Raw genomic sequence first — 15317 nt, 5'->3', positions numbered from 1 at the left:
TCCATGCCCACTGCCCTGTTCCATGCCCACTGCCCTGCAGTGCTGCCATGAGGCCTCCCCTCAGCCTGCTGTGCTCTATGCTGAGCACACTCAGGCACATCAGCTCCTCACACCCCTCGCCCTCCAGACCTGTCACCACATTCATAGCCCTCCTTTGGACTCGCTCTCCTTAATCACTTAATGCTCTGTTTCTATTGAGGGCCCAAACCCACACCCAGTGCTGGAGGTGAGGCGGCACAGCACAGAGGGCACAGCCCCTCCCTGCTCCTGATGGCAGCTGGCCCTGGGGCAGCCCAGAGCACGGTTGGCCCTTTGGGCTCCAGGCCACACTGCTGACTCACATTCAGCTTGCTGATGACCAGAACCCTCAGATCGCTTTCCGTAGAGCAGCCCTCCATCCAGCCTTTCATTCCCCAGTCTCTGCATAGATGCAGTGCTGCCCTGCCCCATGTGTGGGACCTGGCACTTGTTCTTGTTAAACTTCATGGGGTTGGTGACTGCTCGGCCCTCCAATTTTTTGAGATCTCTCTGTAAGGCTATTCTAGCCTCAAGGGAATCGGCAGTGACTCCCACTTTAGTATCATCTCAAACTTACTCTGTGTATCAACAAGTCCTGCAGTTTGGTGACCAAATGCATTTACATGAGTAACACAGACACACCAGGCCTGCTGCTCTGGGAAAAACAGGAGCGCTCCTGGGAGTCCCAGCTGCAGAAAGCTGCCATAGTTGGCCCCTTGCATCACATACAGTGCATTTCTTCACTTCCAGGGTTAAGGCCTTCTTTATCTTTCACTCAACACTGTGATTCGTAGTACATCCCAAAGTCCTTGAAAGCTGTTAAGAAATGAGATATAAGGGTCAACGGAGGAACGTAGTGTGAGAAGACAAAGCGCGAAGCTGAGATGATAACTTGTGCAAGAGCAGAGTGGCTGTAGGAATCTAACCAGATAAAATGCAGTAACATTACATTGCTGAGGCCAAAAAAAGAAAAATATCACAGCAAACCAGCCATGAAAGGCTGCAGGTTGAGAGAGGCTAATAAACTATTTTAGCCACAGCCACAGTCTGCTAGCTATCCAAAGGGGAGACTGTGATTTTAATGTCATAAAGAAACATTAACAGAATGAAGAGTTCTATTTCTATGTTGTCTGCATACCAGTGATAATTAAATTGTTATTTGTGGATGAGACAATGTCATGATAAGAAAAAGAAATGAACAAGAGCAGAGCTTATGAAGTTTACAAAAAGGAAGAAAGAAGGCCTCACTCAAGGACATGCAGAAAGTGATCAGATATGCAGGAGACTCAGGGAGGAAAAGTATCACAAGGGGAGCAAGGGGAGACGTTTTCAGAAGAACATAAGTGGCATTCTCAAAGGTAAAATGAATGTGGGTGAAGATGAAACTGCAAAACGACCTCACAGTCTTGGCTGAGAGAAGGATTTAATTGCGTAAGTCATTGATGACAGCTGTGACATTGAATATTATGTACAAAATAAAATCAGTCAGGTAAATAAAACCATAAAGTCCCTATTTGTCCTCTGATAATTTTTCAGAGAGTCTAGACAGTGACCTGAGATGTAGGCATGAACGCTAATGTCTTCTCTGGTTAGGTGAGGTAGCTCAGCCTGGAAAGCTGTACCCAGACTGTGGACAAGAGCACTTCAGGCAGAGGATGTCTGCGTCCAACAGGTACCTCTGCAGCAAATAGCTCACACAGAAGCAGGCAAGAAAAGGAAAATGATTAATTTTTGGATACTTGAGATGTCAAGTATGGCCTTTCGGAGCAGTTTTAACAAAGCAATGCAATTTTGATTCTGTGCCAAGAGGACACATATTAGTTAATGCCAGCCAAGTTGCAAATTTATTATTTGCATAATAAATTAGGGTCCAAATGCTGCTGTTGTCAGTGTAATCACTTCATATTAAGTGCATTAGCGCACACAAAAGAGATTTGCAGTGATGGATTAAATGTCTTCCCTTCTTTTCTCCCCAGTAAGTTATAGAAAAACATAGTGACACACAGAAAGTGATAATGACAAGAAGTCCTTAATTGTAGCTGCAAGAAGAATACACAAAACAAAGCGCACTGGAGACAGTAACTATTAATCTTCTTCAGTATTTCCATGCAGATCTTTACCCTTCACAAATAGAAACTGTTCCTATGAACAGAACTGAAATTCTGAGAGTAAGTTTCATCTGTACTCCAGTAAATCCAAAAATTTTCTGGTGTATGGAGAATGCTATTCCTCTAAGTCTCTCATCATGCAAGTGCTTGGAATTGCTCCCCATCCACCCAGTATTTCCCCTGCTTTGTCATGGGAACGCTTTGCAACATTCAGAACGTTTGCTCTGCGCAGTGGCGGCTGCAGGCACTGATTTCCGGCGCGTGGTTCCCCAGATGCGCTCACTGCCTCTTACTTAATGTGAAGCGTGCCTGAGCTCTGCTCGGGACAGACTCACCTACACGGCTGTCTTTGTTTTGTTTTCTGGGAGTTCCTTCATTCTGTATGCACACCAGCAGCCTGCTATCACTCAGACTGATTGCTGTTTTTCTAACCTATATTTAATATCTGATAGACATTTACTTTAATTGTTCCCACTGGGATCGCACCGTTTAAGTGATCGCTCTTAGTCTCAGCTCTCTGCTGTCATGCTGTATTACATTATAGTTTCTATTCTACAAGCTCTTCTCTATAACTTATTCTCATAATTTCTCTCCTCTTCAATCTCTTAATACAGTAAAGCACTTCCTCCACTTCCTTATTTCTTTAAAGAATGCGAGTTAGTTATTTTATATCTACTGTCAACAGAGATGCGATGGAAGTCAACTCTCTCAGTCAAAAGCCAGTATTGAGACAAACATTTGAGTCTCATTTGTATGCATGAAGTACATGCTTGTATTTGCATTTGTGTGGACTGTAGGGTTCAGCACATTGGAAAGTTCTGTATTCTTAGTTCTGCCAAGAGGAGGAGGTGAGTAATCCTGGTGGAAGAACAGGACATCACTATTTCCCAAGGCATGAAGAAAAGCAGTATCTCAAAAGAACAAATACTGAATGTCAGGAAAATCAGAGAAGTGAGTAAAGGGGGATTATTTCAATGAGGACAAAAGCAAGTCCCAAATAAGATCTGGGGCATAAAAATTAATCTGGTTCCTCCTTCAAAAGGAAAACTCAGAACTCAAGTGTTCCATGGCTTTTTGAGAGAGCCACACACCTCCCTCCAATAGAAGAGGACAGAATAAGTAGCATCAAACATGGTTCCTCCCTGCTGGTATTTTTCACAGTGCCCAAACTAGCTTTCTAGGATAAGAAGTGACACGTTTCCTCTGAGCTGCTTGGATTACTTCAGGAATTGGTAATACAGAAGCTTCCATGGAAGAGGTTTTTAATGGCATCTTTGGCCTACATCAAGGTCAAACACCTATGAAAGTTGTGGAACTTTCATCTTTGAAAAGTTTTTGAAGTTGGTTGGACAAAGCCCTGAGAGCACCTTGCTCTAACTTTGGAATTAAGCTTGGTTTGAACAGGAAATTGCACTACATGGCTGCAGAGGTCCCTTCCAAATGTATTCTTTATCTGATCCTATGTCTGACCTTTAGGCATTTTGTAACACCCTTCATCAGTCATTGGCAATGTTTTGCTATTCCTACCTTCTGCTTTCCCAGCTACACAGGTTTGATTTCTGTCTCAGGGCTTCCATCCCCACCTTCTTTTCATCCTCTGTCTCCTCTTTTGTCACACTGGGCAAAAAGAGCCTGCTAACACGTGTACAGCAATTGCTCTTCACACTGACCAAAACCTTCATTCTTTTCAATCTCTGAATTTTCAAGCATGAAGACAAGGTGCCATTGCACTTAGTGCGATGTTTTCGATCTTTCCAGCTCACTGGCTCCATTGCTGGTCAAATTTTGAGGGATTCTCTATGGCTATCCTCTCCAGAGCACATGCCTAGTAGCACCTAGTAGCGCACTCAACCACACTGTTCTCCACTATTTGTCACCATTCCTCCTATCCAGGTTTATTTTGCTCTTTTACACTCTTCCAGCACTTGGAATGTCATTAATGGCATAAGAAACAATTACTCTTCTGGTTTGCCTTCCAAACTATTTTTTCTGTAAACCCTCTCTACCAGTGTTCCTCTTTACCATCTTTCTTTTCTTTCTCAGGATAGTGCAGAATGGTTTGCAGGCACAGAAACCCACTCAGGGTCACTGCAGTCCAGGTTGGAAAGGGAGGAGGAGCAAAGTACAGTCTGAAACATAGCAGTTATTCCTTTTTCTGGCCCATAAGCTAGTGACATTCAGACAGCATAGCCCTATTGCAACCTTGTGCAGCAGCAGGGTTTTTTTGCCTTTTCATTTGTTCCAGTATCAGCAGGGAAGGCCTGGGGACCATTACACCATTCTTTTTTATAAACTGCTTGTATTTTCAAGTCCTGTCACAGTCCTGCTGGTTTCATGTCAAACATCACCTCTGCTTGTCATTAGAGGCAGCAGCAACCAGTGGCCATCAGTGAGCACACAGACTAGACTCAGGCAGGCGGGATGAAATGAAGGGAAAGTGCTTTTATTGCAGCTTCCCTATGATGGGACAGCAGTGCTGGAAGTTCTTCAGAAACAAAACAATATATCAGGTCTTAGCCAGTGAATTTACAAACAATTTACAAAATTTACAAAATTCAGAGTCAGATCAGGAATGCAGGGTAAGAGAGAAGTATTTGTCCATCCTGTGCCAGTGCTTCTGGTGCTCAGAGAGAACCTCCCGTGTGCCACCTTGTGCCCACTGCCTCCTGTCCTGGCACTGGGCACCACTGAGCAGAGCCCGGCTCCGTCCTCATTGCACCCTCCCTTCAGGTACTTACAGACATTGATGGAATCCCTCTGAGCCTCCTCTCCTCTGGGCTGAGCAGTCCCAGCTTTCTCAGCCTTTCCTCATAGGAGAGGTGCTCCGGTCCCTTCATTTTCCAGCATGTCCAGGTCTCCCTTGTAGCTGTGAGGCCCAGCATTGGACCCTGCACCCCAGGTGCCTCGCGAAGGCTGAGGATTGTCTCCCTTGACCTTCTGGTGGTGCTTTGCCTGAGAACACCACTATCCTTCTTAGCATTAAGGGTCTCCCCCGACTTTGGAAGAACCCCATTTGGCCCTTCTTCCTGTGCCAGACTGCCAGCACCCATCCCTCGGAGCAGTGAATGAGCTTTGCATGGATTCAAGGCAGGAACCGCACAGAAACTCCTGTCTGTAGAAGTTCTGCTGTTCCCACTCAGCCCCTCACTACTGGAGCCAACAGTCAGTGCCAGCAACAAGTAGCAGTGGGATAATTCTGAAGCAAGGAAACAGAAATGCAGAGAGGCAGTGAGGAACTGCCCGCAGGAGCCATTCCCCACACAGTGAATGAAAAAAACCAGGAAATGCTGGAGATTTGTTGTGGTTAAAGAAGTTGGGTTGGATGGGACCTTGGGATATCACATAATCCAACCTCCTGCTCAAAACAAAGCATATTTCAAAGTCAAAGCAAGGGGCTCAGGCCTCTGCCCAGGTGAATTTTGAAAATCTCCAAGGAAGATATTGCATGAGCAATCTGAGCCATATTCAGGATTGATTCACGCCCAGCTTGTTGCCTACCAGGAACCCGGTTTCTTTGCTGCAGAAGTGCCACACAGCCAGTCAGTCCCTCACCTGTAGCAATACACAGGGCAGTTCTGGACCAGGAACCAGACTTTGCATTTGTGTTTGCTAAACTGGAAAAGTTCTTGTTGGGCCCACTGTCCCCCTAACACAAGGGAACAAAGCAACTCAACCTCTCAAGTAAGGCATCCTACCAGTAGCAGCATTACCTTTCCAATTAATTTATTCTTCCTTACCAGGTTGGCAAGTTCTCTCCACCCCAAAACATAAAATGACTCCCAGTGATAGCATCCCACTGGCTCTCTGGCCATCTCCTGGGCAGCTAGGCTAGGAGCTCAACCTTTAAAATACTGCAGTAAAAGAAGCACAAATCCTCCCAACAAGTCCTTCCCTCTCAGTCTCAGGCCACTGAGCTAACAGCCCTTTCTATGAGCTGCTTCATCTCCAGGGAATCCCCCCACTCCTGCCCTTTCTGTTTATTTTATCCCTGCACAGCCAGAAAGTGAGCAAACATCCCTCTCAGCCATCAGACAGAACAGAGACATAGCATCACATGAATAATCACCGTGTTTCTGTATTTCAGTCTGCACACGTACCAGCACTGCAGTCTCGACCATGGGGCACTGCACCAACCCCGCTGAGCTCAGAGGAGCACAGCTCCCCATGCACGTTCCTTCAGGTCTCCCACCATTCACATTGCTTAAACATCACAACGAAGCAACACCAGCCCCCTCATGCACATGCCTTTTCCTTCTGCCAGTTTTGAAACATGATGAGCTCTTTCTCCTAGATTCTTTATTTCACTGCCACTCCAGAGTCCAAAAGTGCTTTCCAAGGCCCTTCACTTGGCCATCTCCGACAGACTGAAAAATGGAGCTGGTCCAAGGACACGTAACCCATAGCAGGTTGTTCTGTTAGCAAGGGCGGTCACATCTTCATTCCTAGCAACAGGGAAATAGGGAAGAGAACTGGCCCTATTCCGTCTAAAGACACTCATCTGGACCCATCATACGTTAGGGGTGGCCAGCAGGAAGAGGGAGATGATTTGTCATCCCCTGCTCAGCTCTTGTGAGGCCCTATCTGCAGCACTGCGTCAGACCTGGGATGCACAGCACAGGAAGGACGTGGAGCTCCTGGAGCAGGTCCAGAGGAGGCCACTAAGATGATCAGAGGGCTGGAGCACCTCTCCTATGAGGAAAGGTTGAGGGAACTGGGCTTGTTTAGCTTGGAGAAGAGAAGGCTCCAGGGAGACCTCATTGTGGCCTTCCAGTACTTGAAGGGAGCTTATAAACAGGAGGGGGAACGGCTGTTTATGAGAGTGGACAGTGATAGGACAAGGGGGAATGGTTTTAAGCTGAGACAGGAAGGTTTAGGTTAGATATTAGGAGGAAGTTTTTCACTCAGAGGGTGGTGATGCAGTGGAACAGGTTGCCCAAGGAGGCTGTGGATGCCCCATCCCTGGAGGCATTCAAGGCCAGGCTGGATGTGGCTCTGGGCAGCCTGGTCTGGTGGTGACACATAGTTGAAACTAGATGATCATTGTGGCCCTTTTCAACCCAGGCCATTCTATGATTCCATGCACATGCAGGATAAATAGTGCTGTCTGCTCAGGAGGACCTTTATTTTCAACGGAACTGCTGCTAGCTTCTGTCAGCATCAGCACAGGGCTACCGTTGTGTTTATCAAACCCTCACTAAGACATTGGCCCTTTGGAAAGTCTGAGACTCCTCAGATAAAATGAACTGCCCTCAGCTCCAGACACATCGCTTCTGTACCTCTAAAACCACTCTGAGAATACAAATTGAGAGAAAAGACCTTGACCTAAATATCTACGTCTCTTGTACAGATTAACTGCTTTGTCTGCAGAGAGCAGACTGTTGTCTGCAGGACTGAAGAGCGACTAGACAGGACTCTGAGCACCTGATGGAGCTAGAGGTGCCCCTGTTCGTGGCAGGGGAGTTGGACTAGATGGCCTTTAAGGGTCCTTTCTAACCTAAATGCTTCTATGATTCTATGACTGCCTCGTAGGTTCTTTCAAAGTCTACATCTCCCTAAGTCCTCATTTGGCTTCACCATTCCCTGTCATGCAATAGCTCTCCTGGAAGAAAGAAACTGGAATGCTGTTTGCTAAGACAGCCATTTCTGCGTGAATTTCATTACCTCGTTGGGTGTAATCAATATGCTTGGAGAAAAATAATACAGAGATTGTGTCAGGTAGAACTTTTGGAGGGAGTCAAATGCCATCACCTCCTGCCATGAGAGCCATCAGGACAGATCTGTGGGGGTCCATGGAAGAGCCTTCAGCTGGGAGAATCTCTACTGCCTCAGGCCTCTTTCATGAGAAAAAGGAAGGAAAAAATGACTAAGTAGGTATTCTGACAGCTGAAGCATCGCTTGCCTTGGGATTTTCCTGTGTCAGCTTTTTATTTTATTTTTATTTTATAAACAAGGAATTCACCCAAAATGAAAGTTTAAAAGCTTCTGAATTAAGTTTCTTACACAAGGAAGTAGCATTCTGTCCACACAGAGAACTTTTCACTGAAAACAAAATTCAGAGACTCCATTAACAGGCTCTTGATGAACCTCCTGAAAAAGAAGAAAGAGAGGTAGGGAAAGTAACACATCTGAGACTTCCACTGTTCAGTAAAGACCTGAGTGTTGTCTCAGAATGGCTATTTGGAAGCTTCCCCAGAAATTAGTGCCAAAATAGATTTCGATGATTTCACAGAGGACTGACATAAACCTATCAAGAATTCTTACATCATACGTAAAGTTATTGGATCAAGTTCCAAAGCAGGGAAATTGCCCTTCCCACTGCATTCTCCTCTGTGCTGAATTCCTTCAGCCATGAGAAGCTGCATGAAGGCTTACCTTCTGCTCCCTCTGCCAAGGCCTCGTCCTTCAGGACAAGGGGAAATGGTTTTCAGTTGAGAGAGGGAAGATTTAGGTTGGATGTCAGGGGGAAATTCTTTACAGAGAGAGTGGTGAGGTGCTGGAACAGGCTGCCCAGAGAGGTTGTGGATGCCCCGTCCCTGGAGGTGTTCAGGGTCAGGTTGGATGGGGCCCTGGGCAGCCTGGTCTGGTATTAAATGGGGAGGTCGGTGGCCCTGCATGTGGCAGGGGGGTTGGAGATTCATGATCCTTGAGGTGCCTTCCAACCCCGGCCATTCTGTGCGATATGCTCTCAGAGGAGAGAGTGAGGTCCCTATGGAGCACAGAACGCTCTGCTAAGCCTCAGCCTATGCTGAGCATTTCCAGTGAAACCTGGCCTCTCTGAGGTCCAGGGGAGCTTTATCACTGGCAGCGTCGCACCAGGACAGTTCAAATGACCTCTTGGAAGTTAAGAGAAGCTGGGATCAGCTGGGTCTGACACAGGAGCATGTGAAGAGGCCTAGGGGTCCTTGGAACTGGAAACTGGGAGCAGTAGGGACAGTGACCACCAGCACAGACTGCCACCTCTGGTCACAACGTGAGAGGTTTGCTGGCACAGGCAGGAATCTCCACCTGCTGGATGCGCCTTGAGGATGCTGTGCCCTGGAGGAGGACTGCTGCAGAAAATGTACAGGTCATACCAACGTGGGGCTCTGCCTTCCTCTTGTTTGTTAGACTGTAAATGAACAACCATTTAAACATATTTGTTATTTAAATAAGGCCTAAACTGGATAATAGTTATTATGAAAGCCATCGCACTGTGAAACAGCTCTTTTCACTTCTAGGAGATCTTTCTCCTAGAAAAGCACTCACTCCTGGGTGAGTGAGTACTGCAAAGGCCATCAGCAGTGGCATTAGTTCTGTTCTGCAATAAGCTCCTCAGTAAACCTCTGCAATGCATTTTGTTAACATCTACCTGCTGTCCTCCTGCGTCATTTTCTCCTTCAGTATTTGTGTCCTCTCTGAGCATCTAAAGAGTCCATCTGGTTTTAATCAAAGAAATATTTCATAACATTTCCAAGCCTTGGAGAATATCAGAATCATTTCAACTCTTCTAATGCCTCTGCAGCCAGGACCACAGCTCACAGCTCTCACAGGCAAGCAGAATCCTGTTCTCTATGCAGCGCTGCAGTAGGAACTTCAGGAAAACCAGCTGTGGTGAGATTACACACAGCAAGTTTAACTTGTCAGATCTTCCCAAGCCAGACATCCTCATGACAGAATCCTAGAATCATTAAGGTTGGAAGAGAGTACTAAGATCACCAAGTCCAATCATCAACCCATCCTCACCACGCCCACTACGTCCCTCAGTGCTGCATCTCTGTGTTTCTCAACAGCTTCCTACCTCCTCTTGAATGAACAGAGTCCACGGTGACCTGAAATGGCAGTCAGTCAGTGCACAGACACCCAGCTGTGGCTGTCCCTCAGCCTGGGAGCCAGGCTAGCTCTGCTCCAAAGACACCAGCAGCTGAAGCTTGCAGGGTGCAAGGGTCTGAGCTCAGCCCCCTGTGGCTCTGCTGAGACACATACCAAGTTGTAACACCCTGTGAAGGCCCATGCTCCTGCCACGGAAGGTCTGCACTTTCCAGAAGCACATCTCGCCTGATGACGCCAGGACCTTCGCACACCACTCCTACCCAGAAGCTGACCACACAGGTTATCAAGGAGCAAGGAAGGTTCCTCCTGCATAAGCTCACCGGTCAATCTGCAAACACATCGGTCCAACGCTTACAGCTATGTGATGTGTGCTCAATTCATGCAAACAAACTCCCAGACATTCCCAGGGCTCATTTGCCTCAGATGTGCCTCTGTCTCCGTGTGGCTCAAGTACAAAAAATCAGTGCAAGGAACAAGCCCAGGCAATGCCTCAAAAAACAATTAAACCAAGAATCTCCCTTTCCTTAACTTAATTGATGCCCCAACCACTCCTGGTGCAACACCTGAGAAACAGTCAGTCACAGGAGTCAGTCACAGCAATGATTTGCCTCTGCAGCCAAACTGCTTCACAAGCCATTCATTCCCTCCTGTCTGTCCTAAGCTTTGTACTACAGTTTTACGTTTCCTGGTCGCAATGATCAGCTCAGAGCTCCACTCCAATTAGCTGGTAGTGTGCAGACACCACTACAGCTCCATCGGCACAAAATGCTGTAACAGAATGGGGAACCAGGCCCTTAGTTTTTAAAACTCAATTGTGGTCCTGCTGACTTCTGCAGCCAGTATTTTACCCACTGAATCCTTTTCCCTGTAGCTCACTCCTTGCTGAGTGTTTATCTATCTGAGTTTGGTCATTATTTTGTTAACACATGCACACAGTGTTCATTACTGTTAATAAACAATCTTTTATTCTGACATTTTAGAAGAGCTAATAGTCTGCATCAAAAATACTTCCACAAAAAAGAAAGGCAATCGAGGAAGTACTGTGGTCTACAGCTTTTCTAGAACCACACACCAATTTCCCTGATCATAGTAATTCTTCAGAATCCTCACACAGTCCAAGGATCTGCATGCTGCTTCCAGTTCCCCTTCACGGAACACGTGGTAATAGCGGTGGAAAACAGGACTGAGTTCTTGTGACTCCTTACAGCCAGCTGGAAATGATACTTCATCAACATTTGCCCCTTTCTTTTTGATGCCACCTTTCAAATGCCAGGGAACCAGCGTATCCTGAGAGTGAAATGAGGTCCGGTTGGTGTGAACAGGCAGCCTGGAGTCCACTGCTTGCTTTGCAGCACAGCCTTTGTCCTCTGAGTCATCAAGCAGTCGGGCAGAACATGCTGAGCCTTGGCTGCTGCTATCAGGCTTTTGATCATCAGGCAGTCTCTGGGACATGCCAGTATTGCTTGCCTCCTCCTTGTTTTTGCTGCCATGCTTTTCCTTAAGATATTTAGACTTCTGGTTTTTGTATTCTTGCTCCATTGCCCACACATAAATGAGTGCCATTCCACCAGGCTTTAAGAGCCGGGCTAGTTCACGGATAGCTGCCAGCCTTCTTTCCTATAAAGAAAAAGCAGCAGTGGGAAGCTGGTATGCAGATAAACAGAAAAGACAGGAGAACGGAACTGGCAGCACGTCCAAAACATATAATAAAGGCCAGAGAAATTTTTTCCACTGGACAATATCCATTTCTGCTCACTATGTATGAGCCTACAATGCCATACTCTAGATGATCACTGTGGTCCTTTTCAAGCCAGGCCATTCTATGATTCTATGAAATAACTCACAATATAGGCTGCTATGCACAAAGTAAGCCGTTTTCCTGAACACAGTTCTCTTGCCTTTTGAAAATGGTGCTGTGCTGACCAGGTTTTCCTGGACATTTCAGCCCAGTTGGAAATGACAGTCTCATCAATATAGATGATTGAGATCTTCAACTCTTTGAAAGGGTAGATAACAGCAGGACAAGGGGAAATGGTTTTAAGTTGAGGGAGGGAAGATTGAGGTTGGATGTCAGGGGGAAATTCTTTACAGAGAGAGTGGTGAGGTGCTGGAACAGGCTGCCCAGAGAGGTTGTGGATGCCCCGTCCCTGGAGGTGTTCAAGGCCAGGTTGGATGGGGCCCTGGGCAGCCTGGTCTGGTATTAAATGGGGAGGTCGGTGGCCCTGTATGTGGTGGGAGGGTTGGAGCTTTATGATCCTTGAGGTCCCTTCCAACCTGAGCCATTCTGTGATTCTACAATGATCTAAAATTCTAGATTTAAATATAGAGTTTGTAGTTAAAGGATTCAAATTCACAGCTTTGACACAGGTCCTCTAATTACCTCAATTAAGATATGTCAGACTTCTCCAAAATAAGTCTGCTTCCTATTTTTTATACTGCATTTGGAAACATTCACTTCACTTCTGTAAGATGACACTATGGTATTATGGTTTCGTGGCCTAGAAGCTTGTTACAGCTGCACAGCTCCTGCCTGAAGCTTAGACAGCACAGAAATAAGGGAGCAAATGAGCAGTGTCCCCATTGTCTTCAGAATGAATCCACAGAACTAAAACCATGAAATCTGTTCCATATCAGAACCTGGAAATAACACATCTCCTGAATCCCAAAGCAAAGCCCACTTTCTCTGGAGTCACTAATTGTAGGCAGAACAAAAGGAAACAGAAACACCTAGAAAGTGCCAGGAGGAGCAAGTGTACCTGAGGGGGAGGAGGAGAATGTGAAGAGAATGTCTCAGAGGTAGCGTCAGTCCAACAGCTTAGTTCTGCTCTGACAACTGCTTAACAGCAAACACACATCTGATCTTCACTTCATATTGTTCTGCTTTGTTTCCGTGATCCCAATCTACTAAATTGTTTTGCTGCTTTTCTTAGTTTTGTTTTCAATATTAGTAGCTCTGCAGAGCAATGCAAGAGCACAGTGGAGCACAGAAATGGGTGACTTACTGCTGTTGAGAAATGGTGGATGACAGCAATAGAGATGCAGGCATCACAAGAACCACTCCGGATTGGCACTGATAGGGCATCACAGACAAAAGCCTGGGAACCTTTTTCTCCACAAATACCCACAAGGTTTTTGCTGCGATCACAGCCGATCTGTAACAGAAAGTGTTCCATTAAGCTTCTCGTAAGAAGGATAATCACAAGAGTGAAAAATGATTTTCACTTGATGTTTCCAGTAATAGAGTCATCACAGCCTCCTGTCAAGGTAACACATTCTAGTTCAAAACAAAACCAAGAGCAAGCACAAAAAATAGCTTTAAGTAAGAGAAATATATGAGTCCCAGATATCAACAAGAAGAAAAAAATGTTTACTTAAAAGTGAAAGATAGCAGATTGGCTGCTCGCTCATCACAGCAGCTCAGTTTTGAACCAAGATAAGACAGAACAGCTCTCAGCATTTTTCAAAGCTGGCTCTGATGGTATCTTGAGACGAGAAAATAACAAGCAAAGAGATGACCAAACCCAGCCCCGGTATTTTCAGATCCTTCCAGCTGCCACCATAACACAAGGACATTTTAAGCAGACAAATAACGAACTAAAAAATGCTGAATCTACAAGTATAAATGCCAAAGTGGTGACTCTGCACTACGTCACACAGCTTCACCAACCACGTGCATTTTCAGGTGTGAGTTCAGGTAAGCAAGTGCTTAGGTACAGTCCTTTTCCACCTCAGCACCAAAATGCACAGAAGGTTAAGCTTTCATACTCAGCACAACACAGTTTTCCAGGTTCCTGTCCAGCCCAAATGAAATGATCTCCAGAAACCATTTTGAAACTCTTCATCAGAAGTTCCTTTTTCCCTCTACCCAGTATCCAAGTCAAAGACTGTAAGAAAAAGCATCTAGAAAAAAGGGTGTTTTACACACTTGCAAAGAAACAATACATTCAAACTGATTAAGACCCTTCTGTAAGGATAAAAGCAGTGATGCATACACCACCCTCATTTTTATGTCTGCCAAGCACACTCAGTATTCAAACCAAAATCCTGTTACAAAGTCATATATCAAACTCAACCTGCATGAGAACATTAAATTTATTTTTGTTTTCAATGATCAGCAACAAACAGATAACCAAGAGCAGAGTCAGATTCCTAAGTAATTATTGCTGACAGCATTTATCTTATTCCACGCAGAAAGAATATTAAACCATCCCCGATGCAAGAAGTATAGCAGACTGCTCTAATTCATCAGCTCAGCAGAGATGACAGTATTGCCAAAATTAAAAACCTCTTTTGGAGCAATTGATAAAAATAAACATATTTTCCGTTACATCTCCCAATTGTGTTAGTTAAAATTCTTTTAGCTTTCCATCTACCATCAGAGCTTTGAAGAAAGCCAGGATTCTGTTCCAGATTTCCTGAAAGCTTCCTTGTAGAGACTTCCAGACACTTTGGATCCTAACTTTCGATCCAATTAAATTGTTCTGAAAGTGCCAAACTGAGAGGCCAAGATAACTTGCCACAAAACCAGCTCCACGTGTACGTACATATTGTTCTGACAATTAGCTCTAAACAGACCTGAAAAGATCAATCCCAGTAGCACCTTCTTCTCATTTATTTCTTGGCCTCTTCTTAGGGTTTACTGAAGCAGAGAATGAACAAAAGAGGGAATTCTTGTTTACTTGGAAGTAAACACAAATCCCATCATTTCACACTGGATACCAACTGAAGTGTCTTTAAATTACTCTCATCATGGAATGAATTTAGCTGACAACCTGCATGCTGGAGATTCCATGCCTCATTACCAGTGCCCTCCACTACTTCTGCAATTGAGACATCAGAATGCAGTATTTATTAAAGTCAAAGGACCTAATTTGATGCTGGCTGAAAAAGGAGGAAGACGAGTACTTGCAACTTCCATAAGCTTTCCCAGAAACAATTTCTTGGGCCCCACACTTCTGTGGCAAAAACAGGTTGGACAGTGAAATTTAATCCTCCCCTCCAAAAATGACCTTGAAAAGGGCTGCACTGTATGTTAATGGAATTCAGCGAACTGCAAACAAGAACAAAGGCACCACTGCTAGAATGTGAATTCCTCATTTGCATCTAAATTATATCAAATAATTATGAAGTCAGGCTTACTTGTAATGTCATACTTGAAGTGAATCAACATCCAAAGCAAAAAGATTCCATTTTGCAAGGAAAATTGAGACCTTGAAATGGATGGATGTGAATGCACAGCTGCTCTGAGATAGATGAGGCACACCTCTATGTTGGTTTTGATATAAACACTGTAATAGGTGCTGCATATATATGCAGAAACGCTGAGCGTGGGGAGTCATCCCAAATCTGCCTGGTGCTGGAGCTAAGCAAATATAGCATCCT

At 45.2% G+C, this 15317-nt stretch overlaps 1 protein-coding gene across 4 annotated transcripts in view; it reads right to left on the bottom strand.

The window, feature by feature from the left end:
* Window positions 1-10877: 10877 nt before the first annotated feature.
* ALKBH8 (alkB homolog 8, tRNA methyltransferase) overlaps window positions 10878-15317 on the bottom strand; it is a 48125-nt gene continuing 43685 nt past the window's right edge. For all 4 annotated transcript variants that reach the window (XM_042839101.1, XM_042839104.1, XM_042839102.1 and 1 more), the window contains 2 exons: window positions 12938-13087; window positions 10878-11552 (listed from right to left, as the gene is read on the bottom strand). In XM_042839101.1, coding sequence (XP_042695035.1) covers window positions 10983-11552; window positions 12938-13087 — 720 coding nt within the window. In that variant the 3' untranslated portion in view covers window positions 10878-10982. The remainder of the gene's footprint in view (window positions 11553-12937; window positions 13088-15317) is intronic.

Source organism: Centrocercus urophasianus, unplaced genomic scaffold (assembly GCF_019232065.1).
Source record: "Centrocercus urophasianus isolate 14NV4802_14NV808 unplaced genomic scaffold, USGS_Curo_1.0 seq_9, whole genome shotgun sequence".
NCBI classification, from domain to species: Eukaryota; Metazoa; Chordata; class Aves; order Galliformes; family Phasianidae; genus Centrocercus; species Centrocercus urophasianus.
The sequence above is the reverse complement of the archived record's forward strand: the minus strand, read 5'-3'. Positions and strand labels throughout refer to the sequence as shown.